The sequence below is a fragment of the Acinonyx jubatus genome, chromosome B4 (assembly GCF_027475565.1).
Source record: "Acinonyx jubatus isolate Ajub_Pintada_27869175 chromosome B4, VMU_Ajub_asm_v1.0, whole genome shotgun sequence".
Classification (NCBI taxonomy): Eukaryota; Metazoa; Chordata; class Mammalia; order Carnivora; family Felidae; genus Acinonyx; species Acinonyx jubatus.
In genome coordinates this window covers 4,421,918-4,444,100 of record NC_069387.1, presented here as the reverse complement: position 1 = coordinate 4,444,100, position 22,183 = coordinate 4,421,918, and the positions used below count along the sequence as shown (strand labels likewise).

Here is a 22,183-nt window from a genome sequence, read left to right as displayed (position 1 = left end):
ACATTCACCGCCCCTCACTTATTAAAATCAGTGACGAATTATACGTATTTTATTTCTCTTCATCCTATTGCACTATTATTATGAACTCACGGCTCTTTCGTAGAATCAACTTCTTCCAAATAACAACGTCAATATTTTTTCACCTTCCAACGGTCGCAAGCGGTCTGGCAGGATTCCCTCCGTGGATGCCTTTGTCTTTCCAGCATCGTTGCTGCCAGCCATGGTAAACCTTGATCTTTGACAACAACACTGTATTCAGTTCTGTCCTGAATTTTCCTGATCCAAGACACAAATAGCCATTCTCCAAGAAGGCAGATTTCTTCCAGGAGGAATCAGAGTCAGGGAGTCAACTCTGGTCATTGGTATTGCCCATGAAAATTGGTGGTAGAAAGAGGTACTACTGAATCCTATTTGCCTCACTTAGGAGAGACAGAACCAGAAACAGGATTTTAAACGTACGAGCTCACCTTACTTTTCCAACTCAATATATTTGTTTCTTAGAGTGTGAGGTATCGTCAGCCACTAATATCTTCTACTATATTGACAGTTACTTTATTAAAGAAGCTGGTTAGGGGCGCCCCGGCTGGCTCAGCAGGGGGAGCGTGTGACTCTTGATCTTGGGGCTGTGAGTTCGAGCCCCAATGTTGGCTGCAGAGATTACTTTAAAAAAATAAATTAATTTTTTTTTTAAAGCATGGTTAAAGGAAATGAACACAAAATGGAAAAATCAGCAGGCAAATCGAAACTTGGGTTTAAAGACTTGAGACTCAGCGCCAAGGGGAATCACAGGCACCAAGTCAAGGCTGTAGTCAGTACTGAAGTCCAGAAAATACCAACAGATGTTTCACAGTTAAACAATGCCTGACACGGCCTATGCAGCAAAGGGGAGTGTGCCAGTAGCTGAGCCGACTGTGTGCAAGTTCAAAGGTCTTGGAAGAATTTCTATACCCAGCAAGGCAGGGATGGAGCAGTTCTAGACAGGGGGCCAAGCAAGATGAGAAGTCGAAGTGAAAGGTCAAGAGAAGTCTGAATGGAGGAGGACAGGACGGGGCAGGGTGAAAAGGCACGTCAGGGCTCTAAATCTGTGCAGGCTGGGCACCAGCGAGGAATTTCATTGTGATCACAATTATGCAATAAAATCTACAAATCCAGGGAATTTGTTTTATTAAAAAGATGGTTTTTTTTTTAATTTTTTTTAACGTTTATTTATTTTTAAGACAGAGAGAGACAGAGCATGAACGGGGGAGGGTCAGAGAGAGGGAGACACAGAATCTGAAACAGGCTCCAGGCTCTGAGCGTTCAGCACAGAGCCCGATGCGGGGCTCGAACTCACGGACCGCGAGATCATGACCTGAGCCGAAGTCGGACGCTTAACCGACTGAGCCACCCAGGTGCCCCTAAAAAGATGTTTTTAATGTTCATTTATATTTGAGAGAGACAGAGCACGAGTGGGGGAGGGGCAGAGAGACAGGGAGACCCAGAATCCGAAGCAGGCTCCAGGCTCCGAGCTGTGAGCACAGAGCCCGACGCGGGGCTTGAACTCACAGACCACGAGACCATGACCTGAGCCTCAGTCAGATCCTTAACCGACTGAGCCACCAAGGCACCTGAATCCAGGGAATTTTAAAATAAATTTTAATCTGTTTCTTCAAAGAGAATACATTTTCATTTAGGAATCTTCAAAATTGCCTACTACAGAATAGACCACAAAAGTCACAGTAAAATCACAAAGATCACAGCAACAGTCATCATTTTGGAGCTTCATACGGCACTTACTCATTGTTTGTGGAATTAAAACTTTATTCACCGTCTTCGCACTTGATATGTTTGCGTAATATAACAGTTTAATCAGAGTGGTGAAAATGGCATTTCATTTTTGTGTATTTTTTTTTTTTTTGCCGCAGAAGCATAATTTTTGTGGAGGTATAATTGACATATAATGTGTTTCCAACGTGCAGCTTGGTGATTTGGTATTCGTATAGACTGTGAAATGGTGACATGGTTAAGTCTAGTTAGCAGACATTTCATGCACATCTTCCCTGTATTAACTGAGGCTGAATATACTTACGGGTAATTTAGTGCTTTTTTTGAGACGGGAGGGGAAGGAGATGTTTTAATGTGCCCGAATTAGGCGTGAGAGGAAAGGGAAAGATTAAAATGAGGCAGAATCCAGAAATTAATCTCACAGCCTTAGTCAGCGTCTTTTAATGAAATCTACTCTAATTATTATGGATAAGACATGATAGACTATTGACAGCCTGATCATTTGCTTAGGAAGTTTTCAGTGAAGTATCACAATACTGTCACTGATGAGTGAGCTAGGAATTTTCATGCTCTGGTGATCAGAGGGTAAACACTGATGGGGCAAAGCCTTTTGAGAAAGTGACTTGGAAATGTCAGAGCAGAGCCATATATATATATATATACACACACACACATATATAATTTTAATACTTAATAATTTTCCATATCATAAAACATGAATAAAAATCATTATACACATATTTGTAAAACTACTATTTAGGTGGTCTGGGTGCTTTCTGTTGCTACACATACAAGGCAGATAATGCCTAGATTTCAATTGTTCTTTTAGTTTATCAATTCAAACTTAGAAACAAAGGTAGGCACAGGGTTAAAGTTTCATTAAATAGTTTAAGAACAAAATTAATCACAGGAGGCTGTATGGCTCAGTCGGTTAAGTGTCTGACTTCAGCTCAGGTCATGATCTCACGGTATGTGAGTTCGAGCCCCGCATCGGGCTCTCTGCTGTCAGAGCAGAGGCCGCCTCATATCCTCTGTTTCCCTCTCTCTGCCCCTCCCCTGCTCATGCGTGTGTGTGCTCTCTCTCTCTCTTGCTCTCTCTCAAATAAGTAAATAAACATTTTAAAAAGAACAAAATTAACCAAAGATTAATCATTCTGAGACCGTGATAGAATAATACAAATGCATTGGGGTTGTCAAATTCAACTCAAAATGGATTAAAGACTTAAATGTAAGACCGTAACTTTAAAACTCTGGGGTAAAACATAGGAGAAAATCTTAATGACATTGACCATGATATCTTGAATAAGACACCAAAAGTACAGGCAATAAGACCAAAAATAAACAAGTGGGGCCACATCAAACCAAAAAGCTTGTGCACAGCAAAGGAAACCATCCACAGAGTGAAAAGGATTCTTTGGATTGGAAGAAAATGTTTGCAAACCCTGTATTTGATAAGAAGTTCATCTCCAAAATATATAAGGAATTCCTACAACTCGTTAGCAAGGAAAACTAATGACCAGTTCAAAAGTGGGCAAGGACTCGAGTAGACATTCCTCCAGAGAAGATCTACAAATGACCAAGAGGTTTATGAACAGATGTTTATGAACATCACTCATCACTCAGGGAAATGCAGACCAAAACCACACTATCACCTCATACCTGTCAGGATGGCTATTGACAAACAATAATGCGTAACAAGTGTTGGAGAAGATGCTGAGAAACTGGAGTTGTCACGAATTGGAGTGTAAATAGTACGGCCATTTTGGAAAATGCTTGGTGGTTTCTCAGAACATTAAACACAGGTTTGTTCTATGACTCAGTAATTCCACGCCTACGTACATACCCAAGAGAATTGTAAACGTATGTCCACACAAAAACTTGTGCAGGAATGTTTACAGAAGCATTATTCATGGTAGGCGAAAAGTGGGAAAAGCCAAATGTTTGTGAACTGAAGAAGGGATAACCCACATGTGGTACACCCATACAAAGGGATGTGATTTAGCCACAACAAGGAAGGAAACACCAAAACACGATACAACATGGATTGGCCTCGAAAACAATGGGCTAAGTGACAGAAAGCAGTCACGAAAGGCCACGTGGTGTATGTACATAAGATTTCCAGGATAGGCAAATCTGTCGAGGCAGAAAGTGTTTGCCGGCAGTTGAAAGGAACAAGGAATGGGGTGTTGTTTCTAGGAGGATGGTGTTTAGTGGAGGACAATGAAAATGCCCTGAAATTGTGTACTGGTAACGACTCCATGAGTAGACTAAAACCTGCTGAAGCGGATGAATTCGAGGGGGTGATTTTATGGTATGTGACTTCTATCTCATTAAAGCTGTTAAAAAATAACAATTACGCTATTGTCTTCCCTCTGCAGATTTCTTTGAATAAAAAGCCAGAAGAGTGGAAAGGGATGAGCTCAGTGAAACTCTGCTCTGTAAAGCTGAATGATGGGTTCTTCATGCCCATGCTGGGATTTGGCACCTCTGCTCCTAATAAGGTAGTCACTGTGGCCTCGGAGACAGAGGGGTGGCGGACGTGGGTCCTTATCAGAACCAGAACTGGGGAAATGCAGGCAGGCCTCATTTTATTTGTTCGTAAGATGCTTCTCTCCAGTTAGGTTATTTAGTGCATGAAGTCAGTGATTTTCAAATTTTCATCAGCATGAAAACACTGAGGTTCTTGTTAAAAATGCAGATTTGGAGGCCGTACCTACAAAGGCTCCAAATGAGTAGATCTGGGATAGGGCTCAAAAATCCACATTTCTAATGAGCTACCGAGTGACTCTGACGCTGCTTGTTCGACAGTCACACGTGGCATACTGCTATATCAAGGGGCAGGGGAGCATGCCATCTGTCAGCCACGCAGGGGTGGGTGAGGCCATTTCTGGTACTCTCACCGGCTGTCCAGCTGTAGCCATTCACCATCTGTTGCAATGAACGAAACCCAGGTGTCATGATCACCACATGTTGGAGACTTGATGGCAAGCTTGCTTGTGATGAAGTTTCTCTGTAACGTCTGCTGTCCACCAACACGCATAGACAATCTAGAGAAATCTTGGCCGCTGAATGTTCTGGAGAGAGTCAAGATTAAAGTTAGAGAGAGTGCTGGTGGTCTGGAGGGGAAATAGTCTGGTAGAGGCCAAGTTGTTAATACTATTCCCTGGGGGCACTTGGAAATTCTCTGTTTGGAACCCTGAACTCCATGCGTGTTTCTCATTTGAACATTTCCAACTTACAAGAGCACATCTTCAGTGGTTCCTAGTGGAGGAGCTTATAATTGTTTAAGGAAAGTTGTAGGATCGACTCCCCAACACGAGAGCCACATGGTGGGTAATGCTGAGGACTTCAGCAAGGGCACTGTCACCAAGGGTTGCTTTTACTTGGACTCTTGGCTCTTAAATCCGGGGTACCAATTAACTAGTCGGGAATTACAGATTAAAAAATATAACCAGGAGACATTTTAAGTGAGGTAGAAGCGGGCGATGGTGAGGGGAAATTATGCAGAAGGTCTAAAGTCCAGCCTGGTGGGCCAGCAGAACAGTAGGCAGCTAAAAATAAAATAACCAAGTTGTGAAAGGGCAAAAGTCACGTGAGGACCAACTTAGCAACCACCACAGCAAAACCAATTATGAGACATTTTGCATAAAAAAAATAGTTGATTTTCTTTTACATTTCTGTTCCTCCTCAAATATCGCTTGAAGCATTCCTCCAAGTTTACATCGGTAAATCATTAATTTATGCTGTGTAAAGTCACACCTTCACTGCATTGACAGATAGCTCTGAGCATTAGACTTCTGGATTGCAACCGGTTTAACAGTCTCTCACAGAGTGAGTTAACTTGGGACCGTCAACCGATAGATTGTGTAAATCCACAGATGATGTAAATCCAGGGGTGGGAGGGTTAAACCCAGTGATGAGCTAGGCCAGCTCATGGGCTCACAAGATCTGATGGTGAGCACCTTTTCCTAATATTCATGGCTTGAAGTCAGCCATGGTGGGAGTATTTACACCATAGATCGTTAAACATCTACCACTGGGTATAAGTCCACATTCAGCTCTGTCACCTCTAACTCTTAGCCCTTAGAAAAACAATAGGTTCTGCTAAATAGCTCCGCTGGTGGGATTGGCCATCTGTTCCTGAATCAAGTAGGTCTTTGTCTTTCTGTGGTCTTCTAGGTTGCTAAGAGTGAGGTGGAAGAGGCTGTCATGAGAGCAATCGATGTAGGCTACCGCCATTTTGACTCCGCTTACTTGTATCTAAATGAAGAAGAGATTGGGAGGGCCATCCGGAAGAAGATCACTGATGGCTCTGTGAAGAGAGAGGACATATTCTACACTTCAAAGGTTCTGTGTATAGTTCCCTACGTATCTGTGAAAAGCTCACTCTTAGCTGAAGAGTTTCTCGGTGAAGTTCTCCTCTTATTGGTTAAATTTTCATTCCCACAGACCTTGCACTGTAAGAAGGTATATGCTGAAGGTGGGGTACATGCTGGCAAGGGATGTGGGTTCCAACTTCTTCGAGCCTTAGGTCTCATATCTCAACCTATGGCATGGTCAATAGACATCCCATGTCTCTTTCCTATGAAGTGGGAAGATAATACCACAGAACTGCTATGAGATTGAAATTAATGTTTGTAAAAGTACTTAGATTTTTTTTTTTAACTTTGGAGCCATTTTCTCCTACTATTTTTCATTTCTACTGATAGTATAGCTGAAACAAATAAAAGAACTTACGGATTTAAGTCAGACTGGAAAGGAATCCAAGAAGAATTTTCTCCAATAGTGTTCATGGAGCTGACTACGACTAACTAGAACCAGATATTTAGATATGAGGCAAAGTGACCCATGAAGAGAGAGTTGAAGTCCATACAAGTGAATTCTAGGCAGGAAGGGAATTTCTTCCTTCTTGCTCCACGGTATGAAGCTCTCTGAATGACTGTGTTAGATGTGGTATCACTATTGCTCTCCTGTCTGTTTATTTCCCTTCCGTAGGGAGGGAGCCTTAGCAATTTTGATGGATTTTCCTTAGATTTTGACTTCCTAAAATAAGCTAACTAAAGTACCCTCCCCCCAAAATTCCTATAGGTCCTACTTTTCTTTGGAACACTTAATACATTCAAAATGCAATTTCCTGAATCACAACTGCTTGAGGTTCTTGTTAAAAATGGAATTTCCCAGGAGCGCCTCGGTGGCTCAGTCAGTTGAGCATCCAGCTCTTGGTTTCGGCTCAGGTCATGAGCTCATGGTAGATGAGTTTGAGTCCCATGTCGGGCTCTGCACTGACAGTGTGGAGCCTGCTTGAGATTCTGTCTCTCCCCCTCTCTACCCCTCCCCTGCTTGTGTGCATTCTCTCTCTCTCAAAACAAATAAACTCGGGGAAAAAAATGCAATTTCCCAGCCAAAATCTCCAGATATTGTGATGTAATATGTTGGAGGTAGAACCCAGGAATGTGTTTCATAATTCCTTTACATTTACAGGGGTTTGAGACCTCCTGTGTTGGGCCATATTTTTCCTTTCCTACATCGTTGTCTTAATTCAGTATGAAACAGAAGCTATGAGGAAAAAGAATTTAGGAGCTAAGCAGGATGGTTCGTCACTTCCCAATGACCACAAGTGTCACTTCCCAACGACTGCAAGTGGGTTTGTAGTTGTTGCTCATTTTCCCTTTCATTAATTTCTTCTAGAGATTCTTTTTTTTTTAAGCTGTATAAAATAGTTTTTATATGGTTCCCCCTTAGGCTAAAACCAGGCAGCAAGCCCCTGGTTACATAGACCATATTAAAATGAAACAATTATATTTTATTGAAGAGGAGTTAAAATTGAGCATTTTTGTTATTGAAGCGTAGTTGACATACAAGGTTCTGTTAGTTCTAGACGCACAACATGGTGGTGTGACGAGTCTGTACATTACACAGCGCTCGCCATGATAAGTGTGGTCACCATACAGCGTCATTGACAACATCTCTCATTTGTCATGACTTCCTTATTTTATGACTAGAAATTTGTACTTCTTGATCCCCTTCACTTAGTTCACCCCTCCCCTTACTCTCCTCCCTTCTGGGAACAACCAGTTTTTCCTTTATATTTATGAATCTGTTTCTGTTTTTTGTTTGTTTGTTCTTTCATTTGCTTGGTTTTTTAGATTTCACATATAAATGAAGTCGTCTGGCATTTTTCTTTCTCTGTCTGATTCATTTCACTTAGCATAATACACTCTAGTCACAAATGGCAAGATTCCATTCTTTTTTATGGCTGAGTAATATTCCACTCTTTATATGTACAAACGTATATATCACACCTTTTTTATCCATTCATCTACCTATAGATATTTGTATTATTTCTGTATCTTGGTTATTATAAATAATGCCGCAATAAATATAGGGGTGCATATGTCTTTTTGAATTAGTGTTTTCATATTCTTTGAGTAAATTCCCAAAAGTGGAGTTATAGTTGTGGATCATATGTATTTCTGCTTTTAATTTTTTGAGGAACCTACCTCCGTACTGGTTTCCACAGTGGCTGCACCAGTTTACATTCCCATCAACAATGCCCCAGGGTTCCCTTTCCTCCACATCCTTGTGAACACTTGTCATTCTAGTCTTTCTGATACTAGCCATTCTGACAGGTGTGAGGTGATACCTCATTGTGGTTTTGATTTGCATTTTCCTGATGATGAGTGATGCTGAGCATCTTTTCATGTGTCTGTTAGCCATCTGTACATCTTATTTGGTAAAATGTCCATTCATGTTCTCTGCCATTTTTAATCAGATTATTTTGTGTTTTCGGTGTTGAGTTGAATAAGTTCTTCGTATAGTTTTTGATAGAAACTCCTTGTCAGATTTATCACTTGCAAATACCTTCTCCCCTTTGTGTAGGTTGCTTTTTTGTTTTGTTGATGGTTTTCTTTGCTGTGAAAAAGCTTCTTATTTTGATGCAGACCAAATAGTTTATCTTTGCTTTTGTTTCTCTTGCCTCAGGAGACCTATCCACAAATATATTGTGAAGGCCAATGTCCAAGAGGTCACTGCCTGTGTCTTCTTTTAGGAGTTTTATGGTTGCAGGTCTCACATTTAGGTCTTTAACCATTGTGAGTTTATTTTTCTGTGTGTATGATGAAAGACAGTGGTCCAGTTTCATTCTTCTAATGTTGCTGTCCAGTTTTCCCAACATCATTCGTCTTTTTCCCATTGCATATTCTTGCCTCCTTTGTTGTAGATTAATTGACCATATACGCATGGATTTGTTTCTGAGCTCTCTATTCTGTTCTGTTGACCTGTGCATCTGTTTTTGTGCCAGTGATGATCGCTTTGATTACCACAGCTTTGTAGTATACCTTGAAGTCTGGGATTATGGTGCCTCCAGTTCTGTTTTTCTTTCTCAAGGTCGCTTTGGCTATTCAGGGTCTTCTCTGGTTCCATACACATTTTAGGATTGTTTGTTCTAGGTATGCAAAAATATATGCTATTTGTATTTTGATAAGGGCCGCGTTCAATCTGCGGACTGCTTTGAGTAGTAGGGACATTTTAACAATATTTGTTCTTCCAGTCCACGAGCATGGGGTAGCTTTCCATTTGTTTGTGCCATCTTTAATTTCTTTCATCAATGTCTTCCAATGTTCAGAACACAAGTCTTTTACCTCCATGGTTACATTTATTCCTAGGGATTCTATTGTTTTTGGTGCAATCGTAAATGGGATTGTTTTCTTAATTTCTTTTCTCACTACTTCCTTATTAGTGTATAGAAATGCAACAGATTTCTGTATATTAATCTTGTATCCTGCCACCGTACAGAATTCTGAATTTATTAGTTCTGATAGTTTTTTGGTGGAGCCTTTATATACTCTCTGTCATCTGTAAATAGTGACAGTTGTGCACTTTATTAATTTCTCCTAAAGATTCTGAAAGAAAGAATCTCATACCTTCCCTTTCAACCGTTGCAGGTGTGGGGAACCTTTTTACGTCCAGAATTGGTTCGAACCAGCTTGGAAATATCGCTGAGTAAACTTCAGTTGAGCTATGTGGATCTTTATCTTATACATATCCCAATACCTTTGAAGGTTAGCGAAAGTTCTTTTACTTTAATCATCAACGTAAAAATTAAGAGCTGAATACAAGAGAGGATATAGTTTGTAAAAATGAGGAAAAAACATACATAATACTTTAAGCTTCCCCCCCCCCCCTTTTTTCTGCCGCAAAAGTCCCATCTCAGCCCCAGAGTGTAAGAGTTCACTGGCTTTCAATATCTTTGCTTCGATCTCGCAAATGCATTGTCTGTATTTTCAAGACCCCACAGTCCTGGGGGCACCTGGGTGGCTCAGTCGGTTAAGCGTCCGACTTCGGCTCAGGTCATGATCTCACGGTTCGGGGTTCAAGCCCTGCGTTTGACTCTGTGCTGACAGCTCAGTGCCTGGAGCCTGTTTCAGATTCTGTGTCTCCCTCTCTCTCTGCCCCTCCCCCACTCGCGCTCTGTTTCCCTCTGTCTCAAAAATAAACATTAAAAAAAAAATTTTTTTTTAATAAAAAAAAAAAAAAAGACCCCATGGTCCTGAATGTCCACCTCATACCCACTCGTGTCTGGGGAGTGTCCCGATATGGAGACCAGCTGAGGTATAGGAAATTTAATGATGAAACTCAACCCTCCAGATGCTCACGAGTCGCTCTACTGTGTGACCACCTCCAGGTGTAAAGCAGGGGTAAGAGCAGCTTATCTCACGAGAATCCAAGGCCAAGGTGCCTGCTGAGCCGTGGCATCACTGTAGCCTCTCTCTAGGATGGGGTCTTGGGTGTCCCAAGTTGTCTGTGACACGATGTTTAGCAGCTAAAACCTTTCTAGGAGGTATACTCCCTCAATGTACTTTCTCTGTCTTCAGCCTAACCTTTCAAGAATGAGAATAGGTTGTTGCATTAGCCTCAAGGTCTGTAGGCTCCCGACAGCTTGGCTGAGGCCAAACACAGCTTTGTACAACCTCTCTTTCTTCCCGGTGTCCCAGCCTGGGGAAGAGCTCTTCCCAAAGGACGAACACGGAGAACTCATTTTCGACACAGTGGATCTCTGTGCCACGTGGGAGGTGAGTACGGCTCTGAATAGCTACGTCTCTGACGTTGGGGGAGAGAGGCTGGACAGGGGATTCAGGAAACGTGGACCTCGTCCAATTCCGCCCCCAGGTAGACTTGGGTGAGTCCCCGGATGTCCCTCTGCCTCCGTTTCACATCTCCCGCATTTCATAGTTCAGCAAGTGCTTACCGAGTGCCTGTGGTGTACTCAGTACTGAGTGTGTTTAAGTGCTCAGGCCGCACTGGTGAACAAACCAAGGTTTCCAGCCCCACGGACTGGCAGGTGCTACAGCAGCGTGGGGGGATGTATGAGAAAATAAAGCTGATGAGGGAGCTGAGAACGCCAGGGCAGGCCTGGCACACAGAGGGACAACAAAAGCAGAGTGGGCAGGGCAGGCCTCGCTGACAAGGTAACACTGGGCAAAGCTTTGCAAGAAGCGAGGGAACCGACTGTGTAGTATCCGGAGGAAGAGCGATACGGGCATAAAGAAGGCCGAGGCCAAGTTTTTAAGGCGGGAGAGAACCTGTCATGTTCAAGAACAGCAACGAGGCACGTGTGACGGGAACAGAGGGAACTTGGTGACCCTCATGGGAAAGGGGGTCGAAGAGAAAACAGGGAGCCACAGTCGGGGGGACAGTCTGGCCCCTTCCTGCCTCCCATGCTGCACAGGCTCCACTTCCTGTGCGCCTGGCCCTCGCTGTGACTTTGCTCGAGTTTTTCTAGGTGTCCGGCCAAAAACCGCACCGGCTCCTTGAGCTGGGTCCTGCGCCCCTTGCCTTCTTATCTTACTCCGTCTTCTTGCCCTTTTTCTCCTATTATTTTATTTTTCATTCTCCTCCTACCCGGTTAATCCCTGTCTCGTTTGTTGACACCCGCAGCTTTCAAGGCTTCCTCTGTCCTGTGTCATATTCTCTCCCATCCCGAGCCCCCTCTCTCGGCACCATCCCTGTTTCCGTGCTTCCCCAGCCAGCTGCAGGGATCACTCCTCACAGCCCCTTCCTCCCCAGGCCATGGAGAAGTGTAAGGATTCAGGGCTGGCCAAGTCCATCGGGGTGTCCAACTTCAACCGCAAGCAGCTGGAGAGGATCCTAGACAAGCCCGGCCTCAAGTACAAGCCCGTGTGCAACCAGGTGAGCCCCGTGGACCCGCCCCTCCCCCCCAACTCCACCCCCTCCTCTTGTGTCATTTCAAGGAGGTCACCAGCGGCACTCCCCTCTCCTGAAGAGAACAGAGTTGCATTGCAAGTTGTTGAAGACAGTCCCCAAGGCCAAGTCACTTTGTAAAAAAACACCCGAGGCTCAAATTGGAGTATAATCTCCTAGGTGTGTAATGGGGGGTGGGTCCTAGAAATGTGCAGCTAACAAAGTCTGGATCTTTCTCATCTCTGGTCAGTAAAGTTGGAGCCCTCCTGTGGAAAAGAAAACAGGTAATTCTTTTGAGTTCTGTGTCATGAGATAACCACTGAGCCCTGATGGTACAAAATCAGCCCCCGACAATGTGAATACATTCACAACATTGAACTTAGAAATGCTCAAAATAGTAAATTTATTTAAAAAATGATAAATTTGGGGCTCCTGGGTGGCTCAGTCAGTTAAGCGTCTGACTTCAGCTCAGGTCACGATCTCGCGGTCCGTGAGTTCAAGCCCCGCGTCGGGCTCTGGGCTGATGGCTCAGAGCCTGGAGCCTGCTTCCAATTCTGTGTCTCCCTCTCTCTCTGCCCCTCCCCTGTTCATGTTCTGTCTCTCTCTGTCTCAAAAATAAATAAAACGTTAGAAAAAAAATTAAAAAAAAATAATAAAAATAAATAAATAAATAAATAATGATAAATTTAGGGGTGCCTGGGTAGCTCAGTTAAATCATCTGACTCTTGATTTTGGCTCAGGTCATGATCTCATGGTTCGTGAGTTCGAGCCCCGCATCGGGCTCTGCACTGACAGTGTGGAGCCTGCTTGGGATTTTCTTTCTCTCTTTCTCTCTCTCAAAATACATAAATAAACTTAAAAAAAAAAAAAAGATAAACCCACTTTAATAAGCCACGCATTGGGGCGCCTGGGTGGCTCAGTCGATTGAGCGTCCGACTTCGGCTCAGGTCATGATCTCGCGGTTCGTGAGTTCGAGCCCCGTGTCAGGCTCTGTGCTGACAGCTCAGAGCCTGGAGCCTGTTTCGGATTCTGTGTCTCCCTCTCTCTCTCTGACCCTCCCCTGTTCATGCTCTGTCTCTCTCTGTCTCAAAAGTAAATAAACGTTAAAAAAAAAAAATTTAAAAAAAAAAGCCACGCATAAACTTCCTGATCTTGGAGAATTATGGAAGAAATTGTGAGCACGGAAGTGAGTGGCCACACTTCTGTCCTCGGGAGGGTCCACATTCACCCCGGCTTTATCTTATCTCCTTCTAAACTTCTTACATGAAGGCTGACAGAGAGTGACAGCCAATCCATGTATTAAATATTAGTGAGGCTTGTTTTTTCTCTTATTTATAGATGAAGAATACAAATAAGAATTCTGAAAAGTTGTATTTTGTGTCCCTTGGGAGGTTTACCTCCACCTTGGGGATCGTCAGTCTAGAGAAAGTAAAGAAACTGGTTTTGCCTGGGGTCATGTTGAAGAATTAAGGAAGAAGCCGTCCGTCGCCCTGGGTTCTACAGAGCAGACGGACCACCGCCAAGCTTAGACTGATTGGCTGGTGGGAAGTTTACGTGGGCCTGAGAAGCTTGAACAGAGGACAGTTCATTGTGATCCAAGGGGTGATCTGAGTGGATGGCAGTTCAGGTCAGGTGGCTTAGTCTTGTTCCCCAAATACAATAAATCACCCTTCCTCCCCTTCCGTGTTCATCCCCGAGACAACCGTGAGGCAGACAGGTCATTTGCACGTGATGGCTGAACCAGCCCCAGGAAGCCAGCACCAGGCCCTTCCTGCACACGGTGCTGGGGAATACAGTTCAAGTGGGGCCGAAGTAGGGCTGCTTGCTTCTCTTCAATCCCTGCTCATTCTTTTTTCTTTTCATTAATTTTTTTAACGTTTATTTAGTTTTGAGACAGGGAGAGGCAGAGCATGAACGGGGGAGGGTCAGAGAGAGGGAGACACAGAATCCGAAACAGGCTCCAGGCTCTGAGCTGTCAGCACAGAGCCCGACGCGGGGCTTGAACTCGTGGACTTCGAGATCATGACCTGAGCCGAAGTCGGACGCTCAACGGACTGAGCCACCCAGGCGCCCCAATCCCTGCTCATTCTTATTGAGTCGCCAGAGTCAGAGCAGAGGCTGTGAGAAAGGCGTGTGGCAAAAAGTGCGTGTGCACACTCGCAGTTTGGGGTCTGGCCCGAAAGGAGCTCGGGAGTTGTTGCTTGTGTCCTTATAATAAGAAGAGCTGAATAAACCAAGAACGAGCAACTGTTTTTAGATCCATCAGAGAGTTGAGGTCACAGAGCCAGCTGCCGGCCAGAAAACTGGAGAGACAGATAGGCTGATACAGAGAATCGCGGTTTGCCAAGAACGAAAAGGCCGCCAGGGTCACTATGGGGCAGGAAGAGGTGGAACAGCAGCTCCGGAGTTGCTGGAGCCTCAGCGTCAAGTCTGAGAGCTAACATCTCCAGGGGGCTCCTCAATGGGCCTGTCCCCAGGCTCTCCTGAGTTTTACCTCCAGAAGCCCTACCAGGTTTTCGCACTGAACACTGGAGAAAAATCCAGTAGCCATCTTGAAAAATAGTCAAGACATTCTGTTTTCTTCAGGCCCCCCCTGCAACGGACACCATTACGCTAGAGCCTGCCCGCCCAGGGTTTTACGTGAGCCTGACCCGTGTCATGGAAGGGGAAATAGCCAAGGCCAGCCCGAGAATCAACAAATTGAGCTGAGCTGGCCCCTAGCCCACCCATCCCGTGGGCGGGGTGACCGTCTTGACCCACATACGTCTGGGTGTCCAGGTCCCCTACACAGAAAGGACGATGACTGTACCCCTGATTATCTTTTACGGCACAGAAGCCCCTCTCACCGGTAGCGTGTGCGGGTCACAACGCTAGTAACAGCTTCTGACTAGTCACAATGAGCAACGTATTTCCGCTCGATGATCAAAGGGCCAGAAGCCCCCGAGCCCTGTACACATGGTACAAGACTGGGCTTGGGGAAGGGAACAGGTGCAGTGACGTAGAGCAGGGCCAGTGTTTGAAGGCTCCACGGGTCAAGCAGAGACATCACAACACACTGTGGTGGGAAAGACGAACGCGCTCTGGTTTCTGAAGCTGAAGACTGACCTCACGGAAAGTCAGTCACACGTGAAGGGTGAGTGGCTGCTTTCCAGGCATGGCAGCTGTGAAGGGAAGAGGTCAGGGTAAGGGACTGAGAACGAAGAACGAAGAAAGGCAGGGGCTGCTTCTCGTTGGACAGAGCGACGCGCAAGGGGGAGCCAAGGCCAGCCCCGTGGTCTCCTGTCCGAGAGACTGAGCGTGTCTGTTGACCTCCTGATCTGACTTGTCTGTCATGAGCACCAAGCCCGTTTCTCAGTACTGCTCTGCTGTCCGTGGGCAGTAATTGGAGGGCAAGTCTCTGTCAGTTCCCCTGGCCCAGCTGTGGGTGACAGTCGTGTGTTCCCCGTGTTGCTGGACCGCCCAGATATGTTTGCTGTCATGCAATACAGCACTTTATGTTCCTGGAATCCAACCCTTCTGCTTGCTTTCTGCAGGTGGAGTGTCACCCTTACCTCAACCAGAGCAAACTGCTGGAGTTCTGCAAGTCCCAGGACATCGTCTTGACTGCGTACGCGGCCTTGGGGTCCAACTCAGGGAAGGAATGGTAATGACCTCTCTGCACTTATTCTAATCACGGACACTGTCCCTTCTGGAGTCATCGCTCAACCTTCTGGGGCAGATGAGCGATAGGCGGCAGAAATAGTCCGTCTTTGCCAACCCTTTCACTAGCCTACTTTGTAGGGACTCGATAAGACAGTGTTAAGTAATAAAATCACTGATTAGAACGTTCACCCAGTTCAAAAGCTTTGGGTTTAGAGAGTGGCAAAGGGAGCCCGGGCCACGATTCGAACACTTGATAGTTGAGGGACGTGAGACAAGTAAGAGCTTCTGTGAGTTTGGGTTTCTTTATCTCTTGAAGAGGAGTATAAAAATGCTCCTCTTAGCACTTGACGAAGCAGATAATTAGTTGAAAGCATTATTGAAATAGCAACTTCTTAGGAAACAGTTGGTTTATTTATTATAATGGAGATTATCGGGTCTTAGTTGGGACAAAAATTTTGTCCTCTTGGCTTATCCAGTCTTTTACCGAATTTCTCAGAAACGTGTAAAAAATGAGCAAATACCTGAGAGTCCCTTTCTGCCTGCCTCTCTCTGGTCCTTCTTCTTTGGATTGGCCAAAAGAAGCAAAAACAGATGTTGAGACAGCCAGAGGGTAATCGGGTGGATTTTCAGAGGATGGAACCCACCCAGCCATCCCATGTAAGATGGACATACAGCCTCGGACACATTGCACCTCTGCCTCCCTTCCAGGCTGAGCAAGAACAACCCAGTTCTCCTGGAGGATCCAGTGCTCAGTGCCATTGCTGCAAGGCACAGGCGAACCCCAGCCCAGGTGGCCCTGCGCTACCAGCTGCAGCGGGGGGTGGTGGCCCTGGCCAAGAGCTTCAATGAGGAGAGAATTCGGGAGAACTTCCAGGTGCACGGGAGGGCTGTGGGCGGCAGGGGACTGATGGAGGCACCTCGTCTCCCTCTGGTCTGGGTCATCGGCGAGGCACCCAAGGTATATTTGGGCCAAGCTCACCTCCTTGCCTACGCTATGCACGCGAGTGCGGTGTCTAACTATCCCCCGCCTCCATCTGCTGCAGGGAGGGAACGAGGAAGTGGGAAAGAAACCCAGAAGGTCAGCTTTGGGTCTCAGTCCTGTTTTTTCGCCCAACAGTATGGCCTTGATTTCTTCAGCTGCAGAATGAAGGAGCTAGATGAGATGGGATTTAGGCTTGAAAGGGTGTAGGATTCCTTTGCTGCGGCCACAGTCACCCACCCAGAGCCCCCGAGGGTGATCTGAGTTCAAACAGCCAAGGGGACACACTCCTGACTCTCGTTTGGAACGAGCCCCCAGGTTCATGACAACCGTCTCGTAAAACCTACGTACATTCCTACGTAAATGTGTGTCTGGGTTGGGGGAGGGAGGAGAAGCGGACAGTAATTGCTGCAGGGAAACTGAGTCCGTCTTCTCACCTTTCTGACAGGTTCTGGATTTCCAGTTGACACCAGAGGACATGGAAAGTCTAGACAGTCTAAACAGGAACATTCGCTATTTTGTAGATCCTTTGTAAGTAGCTCCTTCTACCGTAGACCCTGGGGAGCAGGACAGAGAAGAAATCCAGTTATTCCAATCCACAAAGGGGTTGCCTCTTCTCGGAGGAAAGCGGCTGGGAAACACTGTCTCTTCCAGCCCTTCCGTCCCCCTTTCCCTTGGGACTCTAATGCCCTGTGTCCCGACCCTGCTTGCGTTCCAGAGTCAACCGATGTGATGGCGTCCTTTGCGGGCACCCTCAACTAATGCCTCTCTCCCTCTGCCTTCCTCATCAGTCTACATGAAACCTGGTTAAATCCCACTGTCTGCCTCCATCGTCAGTTTTTCCCTCCCCACGAAGTTATTCCTAGAGGTACTCAAACCTGCTCTTGTCTTTAAAAAAACAAAAATCTTCCTTTGAGCCGACTTCACTCTACATCCCATTTCTCCTTTCACACGGAAACTTCCTGAAGAAGGCTGTCCTCGCTTTCTCTAGCTTCTCTCTTCCCCTGCTCTTCTGAACCCATGCCAACCAGACATCTGCTGTCCACTTTGCCAAAACTCTTCTCGCCCAGGTCAGCCACGACCTCGTCTTGTTTTAGCGGGAGGAACACTCTTTCCTAGAAACACACTCCTGGCTTGCTTTCTGCACAGCCGATCTGGTTTCCCCTCGTCTCCCTGGCCATGTCCCTTGTCGTGTTCTTTGCGGGTTCCTCCCCAGCAGCTCGACCTCTTAACTTTGGGGTGACCAAGGGCGCCATCCTTGGACCCCTTCTCTTTTCTGCCTGCACCCACATCCTCGGTGGTTTAATCTAGTCTCGTGCTTTAAACACCATCTAAATATACACTCCCCCAAATTATACCCGACCCAGACCTGAGCCCTGAACCAAGGTTTGCATATCCCTTTATTCAACGACACTTGGGTGTGTGATAGACATCTCAAAACCTGTCGTGTCTACACTGAGCTCCCAGTGGCAACTGCTCGCAGGTGCCCCCACCACACGCACCACAAACACGCTCACACCGAGGTCTTCCAGCTCAGCTGGCAACTGGCTGCCGTCTGTTCTTCCGGCCTCTGTACCCGACGTCCATGCCCAGCAGCCAGAGTGCGGGGCACCCCTCTTCTTGACATCCGGTAGCCTATTGCACTCAGGGAGAAGGCCACCTTCCTTATAGCACCTGCAAGGGCCAGCAGGACGCTGCCTCCCTGGCCGTCTGCCTCCACGTCCTTCTACTGTGCCCCGCTGACCCCATGCAGCCCGGTGGCCTCCTGGCCGTCCCTCTCATACACCTGTGCCAGGGCCCGTTCTCTCTCTGCCTGCGACACTCTTCCTCCCGCTCCTTCACCACGTTCATGTCCGCACTCAGGGCTCACCTCCGTGACACCTTCTCTGTCACCCTTCCTAAAAACGCAACCCTTTCTCTCTGCTCTGCGTTTTTGTGTTGATAGTCCTCATTAGCATACCATCCAGGTTCTTGATTTACGTTGCTTATTTTCTGTTTACCTCGATTGAAATGCTAGATTCCCAGGGTGGGATTTTTAAAATTCTGTCTCCCTGAGTGATAAACACTGGCTGAATGAATGATATCGTAAAACGATAGAGAGGGAAGGGTAAGGGAGGGTGGAGACCCAGGCAGTCATGCTTAGCGATATCAGCAATTTTAATCAATATCGATAGTGATTTAGCACTTTATGGCTCAAAATTTTATATATATATATATATATATGTATATATATATATATGAGAAGAGGAGTTTACCTACCTTGCTACAATGGAAGTCCCCTGATGAACTGACTTATATCATAATCACTGTATCCATCCCTAGTTCTAATATATAATTTCCCACCAAGTAAAGGCACAGATGAAATATTTCCAAGTGCTTAAAAGAAATGAAACAAGTGATATTCTTATTACCTTCCTCATCATCACCATGAAATATTTGTTAATTTTATATATTAAACCAGACTGGCATTGTTTTCAAAGAAGCAGAATGCGGGGTCCCTGGGTGGCTTAGTCGGCTAAGCGTCCAACTCTTGATTTCGGCTCAGGTCGTGATCTCAAGATTCATGAGTTTGAGCCCCACATCGGGCTCCGTGCTGACAGCATGGAGCCTGCTTGGGATTCTCCCTCTCTCTCTCTGCCCTTCTCCTGCTCGCACTCTCTCTGTCTCCCCCCAAAATAAATAAACTTTTTTTTTTAAAGGGGCAGAATTCTGCCCTCCTGGGAGTTTACAATATCAACACAAATAGCTTAGCTCCTTAAGTTGTAGAATAATACAGTACCTGAAAAAAAAGGCAACATATTGGTTTATTTTTATACGTGTGTTCATGAGCATGGAAGTGTATTTTCTATAGTGTGTTCGTTACAATGTCATGCAATAGTATGCGGTTATTATCAAACCGGTTGGTTTTGTACCTGTCCCAAAAGAAAATTACGTTAATTTTCATCCTGAAGCCAATTTAAAAGAAACGTCTCTTTACCCAGCACAGAAACAGTTCCTTGACTAAGACTCTCCCTTTACCTTTTAGATTTAGCCGTCATCCGGATTTCCCATTTTCTGATGAGTGTTAACAGCAATGTCTGTGCTCCCTCCAGAGTTCTTTGATTTTGTTCGATGATTGGCCAACACCAGGCACTTGGTTTATCCCCTGTTGCTGCCTCGTCAACCACAGTGTGACTCCGCAGGTTAGGAAATGAAAGTCTCTAAACCCAGTCTTTTCCCTCCAAAGTAAATGAAAATACGTTTCAAACAACCTAACCTATCAATGCCCTGACTTTTTAGTCTGTTTTGCTGTTTCCTGTGTCACTGAGGTTAAAATGCTGATATGCACTGAAGTGATCACAAGGAAAATATAAAGCCCTAAAAAAAAAAAAACAAAAAACTAACCATTTAGTTATTTCCAAAGTCTAGCTTTTTACTTGTTCATAAGAATTTTTTTCTCTTTGGCTCTGAGAATTTACTACACTTATACAATTTTATCAGACCTTTAAAGGGATCTAAAACTCAATTCATAGGTAACATAAAAACTGTCATAGTTCCACAAAAAAATTAGTCATAATGCCACAAACAAGGAAAGTGTCAAGCTGAATGAAAAAGGACGACCGAGATCTGAAAATTATCTGATAAAGATTTTAAAGCCACCATTATAAACACTGTTCCAACGAGCAATGACAAACACACTTGGAACTAGTGGAAAGATAGAAAGTTTCAATAAAGAAACAGAAGATATAAAGAATTACAAAATGGAAATTTTAGAGCTGAAAATTACAAGAATCAAAACAAGAAACTCAAAGGATAAACAGAGGGGGCGCCTGGGTGGTCCAGTTGGTTGAGTGTCCAACTCTTCCATTTCAGCTCAGGTCATGATCTCACGGTTTGTGGGCTCAAGCCCTGAGTCAGGCTCTTCGCCGACAGTGGGAAGCCTGCTTGGAATTCTCTCTCCCTCCCTCAAAAATAATTAAATCAACTTTAAGAAAAAGACATTGAGGGACAGAGGAAATAATTAACGTACTGGAAGATAAAACAATATAAATAACCCAACAGGAACAAGAGAGAGAAAGTCAGCTGGAAAAAACAAAACAAAACAACAGCCTTGTGGACCTTGAAGAAGAAAAAAGTTCTAACATAGTGTCTTTGGAGTAGAAGGAATTTGGAGATGTTGGTAAAAGATACGACTTTTAAGTTATGAGGACCTGATGTTCGGCATGGTAATTACAGTTAATGATATTGGACTGTATAATTGATATTTGCTTAAAGACTAGATCGTGAGTGCTTTCACCAAAAAAAAAAAAAAAGGTGACCAGGGGCGCCTGGGTGGCTCAGTCGGTTGAATGTCCGACTTCAGCTCAGGTCATGAGCTCGTGGTCTGAGTTCAAGCTCCGTGTCGGGCTCTGTGCTGACAGAGCCTGGAGCCTGCTTCCGATTCTGTGTTTCCCTCTCTCTCTCTCTCTGTCTCTCTCTCTGCCCCTTCCCTGCTCATGCTCTGTCTCTCTCTCTCTCTCTCTGTCAAAAATAAACATTAAAAAAAAAAGTTAAAAAAAAAAAAAAGTGACCATCGGAGGTGATGGGTGTATTAACTAACCTGATCATGGGAGTCATTTCATAATGTCTATGCTTATCAAATCATCATGTTATGCACTTTAAATACATACAGCTTATTTGTCAATTATACCTTTGTTAAATGGAGGGGGGCGGGAGAAGTGGGGGCAGAAACAGAAGAGGGAGGGGAATAGCTATAAAAGGGAACATGAGGACCCTCGTGGTGATGGGCACGTCCTTTCCTGATTGTGGCAAAGGGTTCGCGAAACACACACGTGAAAAAAATCAGAGACGCGAATCAGTACACATCTGGGGAGGTCCGGATAAGACCAGCGGATTGTGTCAAGGTCCGAACCCTGGCTGTGATGCGGTGCTATGGGTTTTCGGGATGGTAACGTTGGGGGAAACTGAGTAAAGAGTACCTGGAATGTTCTGTATTATTTCTTACAACTTCATGTGAATCTACAATGATCTCAGAATAAAACGTTTGCTTTACAAAATAAGAAACCGGAAAATTGATTCCAGATCCACACCTTCCCTCTCCTTCTGGATTCTTTTCCAATCCCTGGTCAAAAGAACGTGGGTGAGACTCTAGCCTTAGGCCCTGCCACCAGCCTTTTGTAATCCCAAGAATGTGCTGCTCAGAGCACAACCTGGAGGAAGCGGAATTAAAAATAAGAATAATTTATGGGCCACCTGGTGGCTTAGTGGGTTAAACATCCAACTCGATTTCTGCTTGGGTCATGATCTCACAGTTCATGGGTTCAAGTCCAGCATTGGGCTCTGTGCTGACAGTGCAGAACCCCTACCTGGGATTCACTCTCTCTCTCTCTTCCTCTCTCTCTGCCCATCTCCTGCTCATGCCCTTTCTCTCTAAATAAACATTAAAAACAAACAAAAAACCAGGAGTGATTTAGCCCATCCAGTGAAGCCAGTAACCCGATACACATCCCCTCCCCCTGCTCTGAAATTGAACCATGGGGATGTGAAGCCAGTCGTGGGACTTGACATTGCTAGTTACCAAATGGTGGGATAAATGAGAATTTGGGGTGAGGAATTCAA

General features: G+C 45.1%; 1 protein-coding gene across 6 annotated transcripts in view; it reads left to right on the top strand.

Moving 5' to 3' along the window:
- The window catches only part of LOC106988139 (aldo-keto reductase family 1 member C23-like protein), a 130,605-nt gene extending 108,905 nt beyond the window's left edge, over window positions 1-21,700 (top strand). For 2 of the 6 annotated variants that reach the window (XM_053225207.1, XM_053225208.1), the window contains 9 exons: window positions 4,143-4,265; window positions 5,944-6,111; window positions 9,708-9,824; window positions 10,758-10,835; window positions 11,830-11,952; window positions 15,498-15,607; window positions 16,315-16,480; window positions 17,034-17,116; window positions 17,304-18,762. In XM_053225207.1, coding sequence (XP_053081182.1) covers window positions 4,179-4,265; window positions 5,944-6,111; window positions 9,708-9,824; window positions 10,758-10,835; window positions 11,830-11,952; window positions 15,498-15,607; window positions 16,315-16,480; window positions 17,034-17,116; window positions 17,304-17,385 — 1,014 coding nt within the window. In that variant the 5' untranslated portion in view covers window positions 4,143-4,178 and the 3' untranslated portion in view covers window positions 17,386-18,762. Of the gene's footprint in view, window positions 1-4,142; window positions 4,266-5,943; window positions 6,112-9,707; window positions 9,825-10,757; window positions 10,836-11,829; window positions 11,953-15,497; window positions 15,608-16,314; window positions 16,481-17,033; window positions 17,117-17,303; window positions 18,770-19,610 lie in introns of those variants that run through there. The other 4 variants (XM_053225205.1, XM_015086550.3, XM_053225204.1 and 1 more) reach the window with 4 other exon arrangements.
- The last annotated feature ends 483 nt before the right edge of the window (window positions 21,701-22,183 follow it).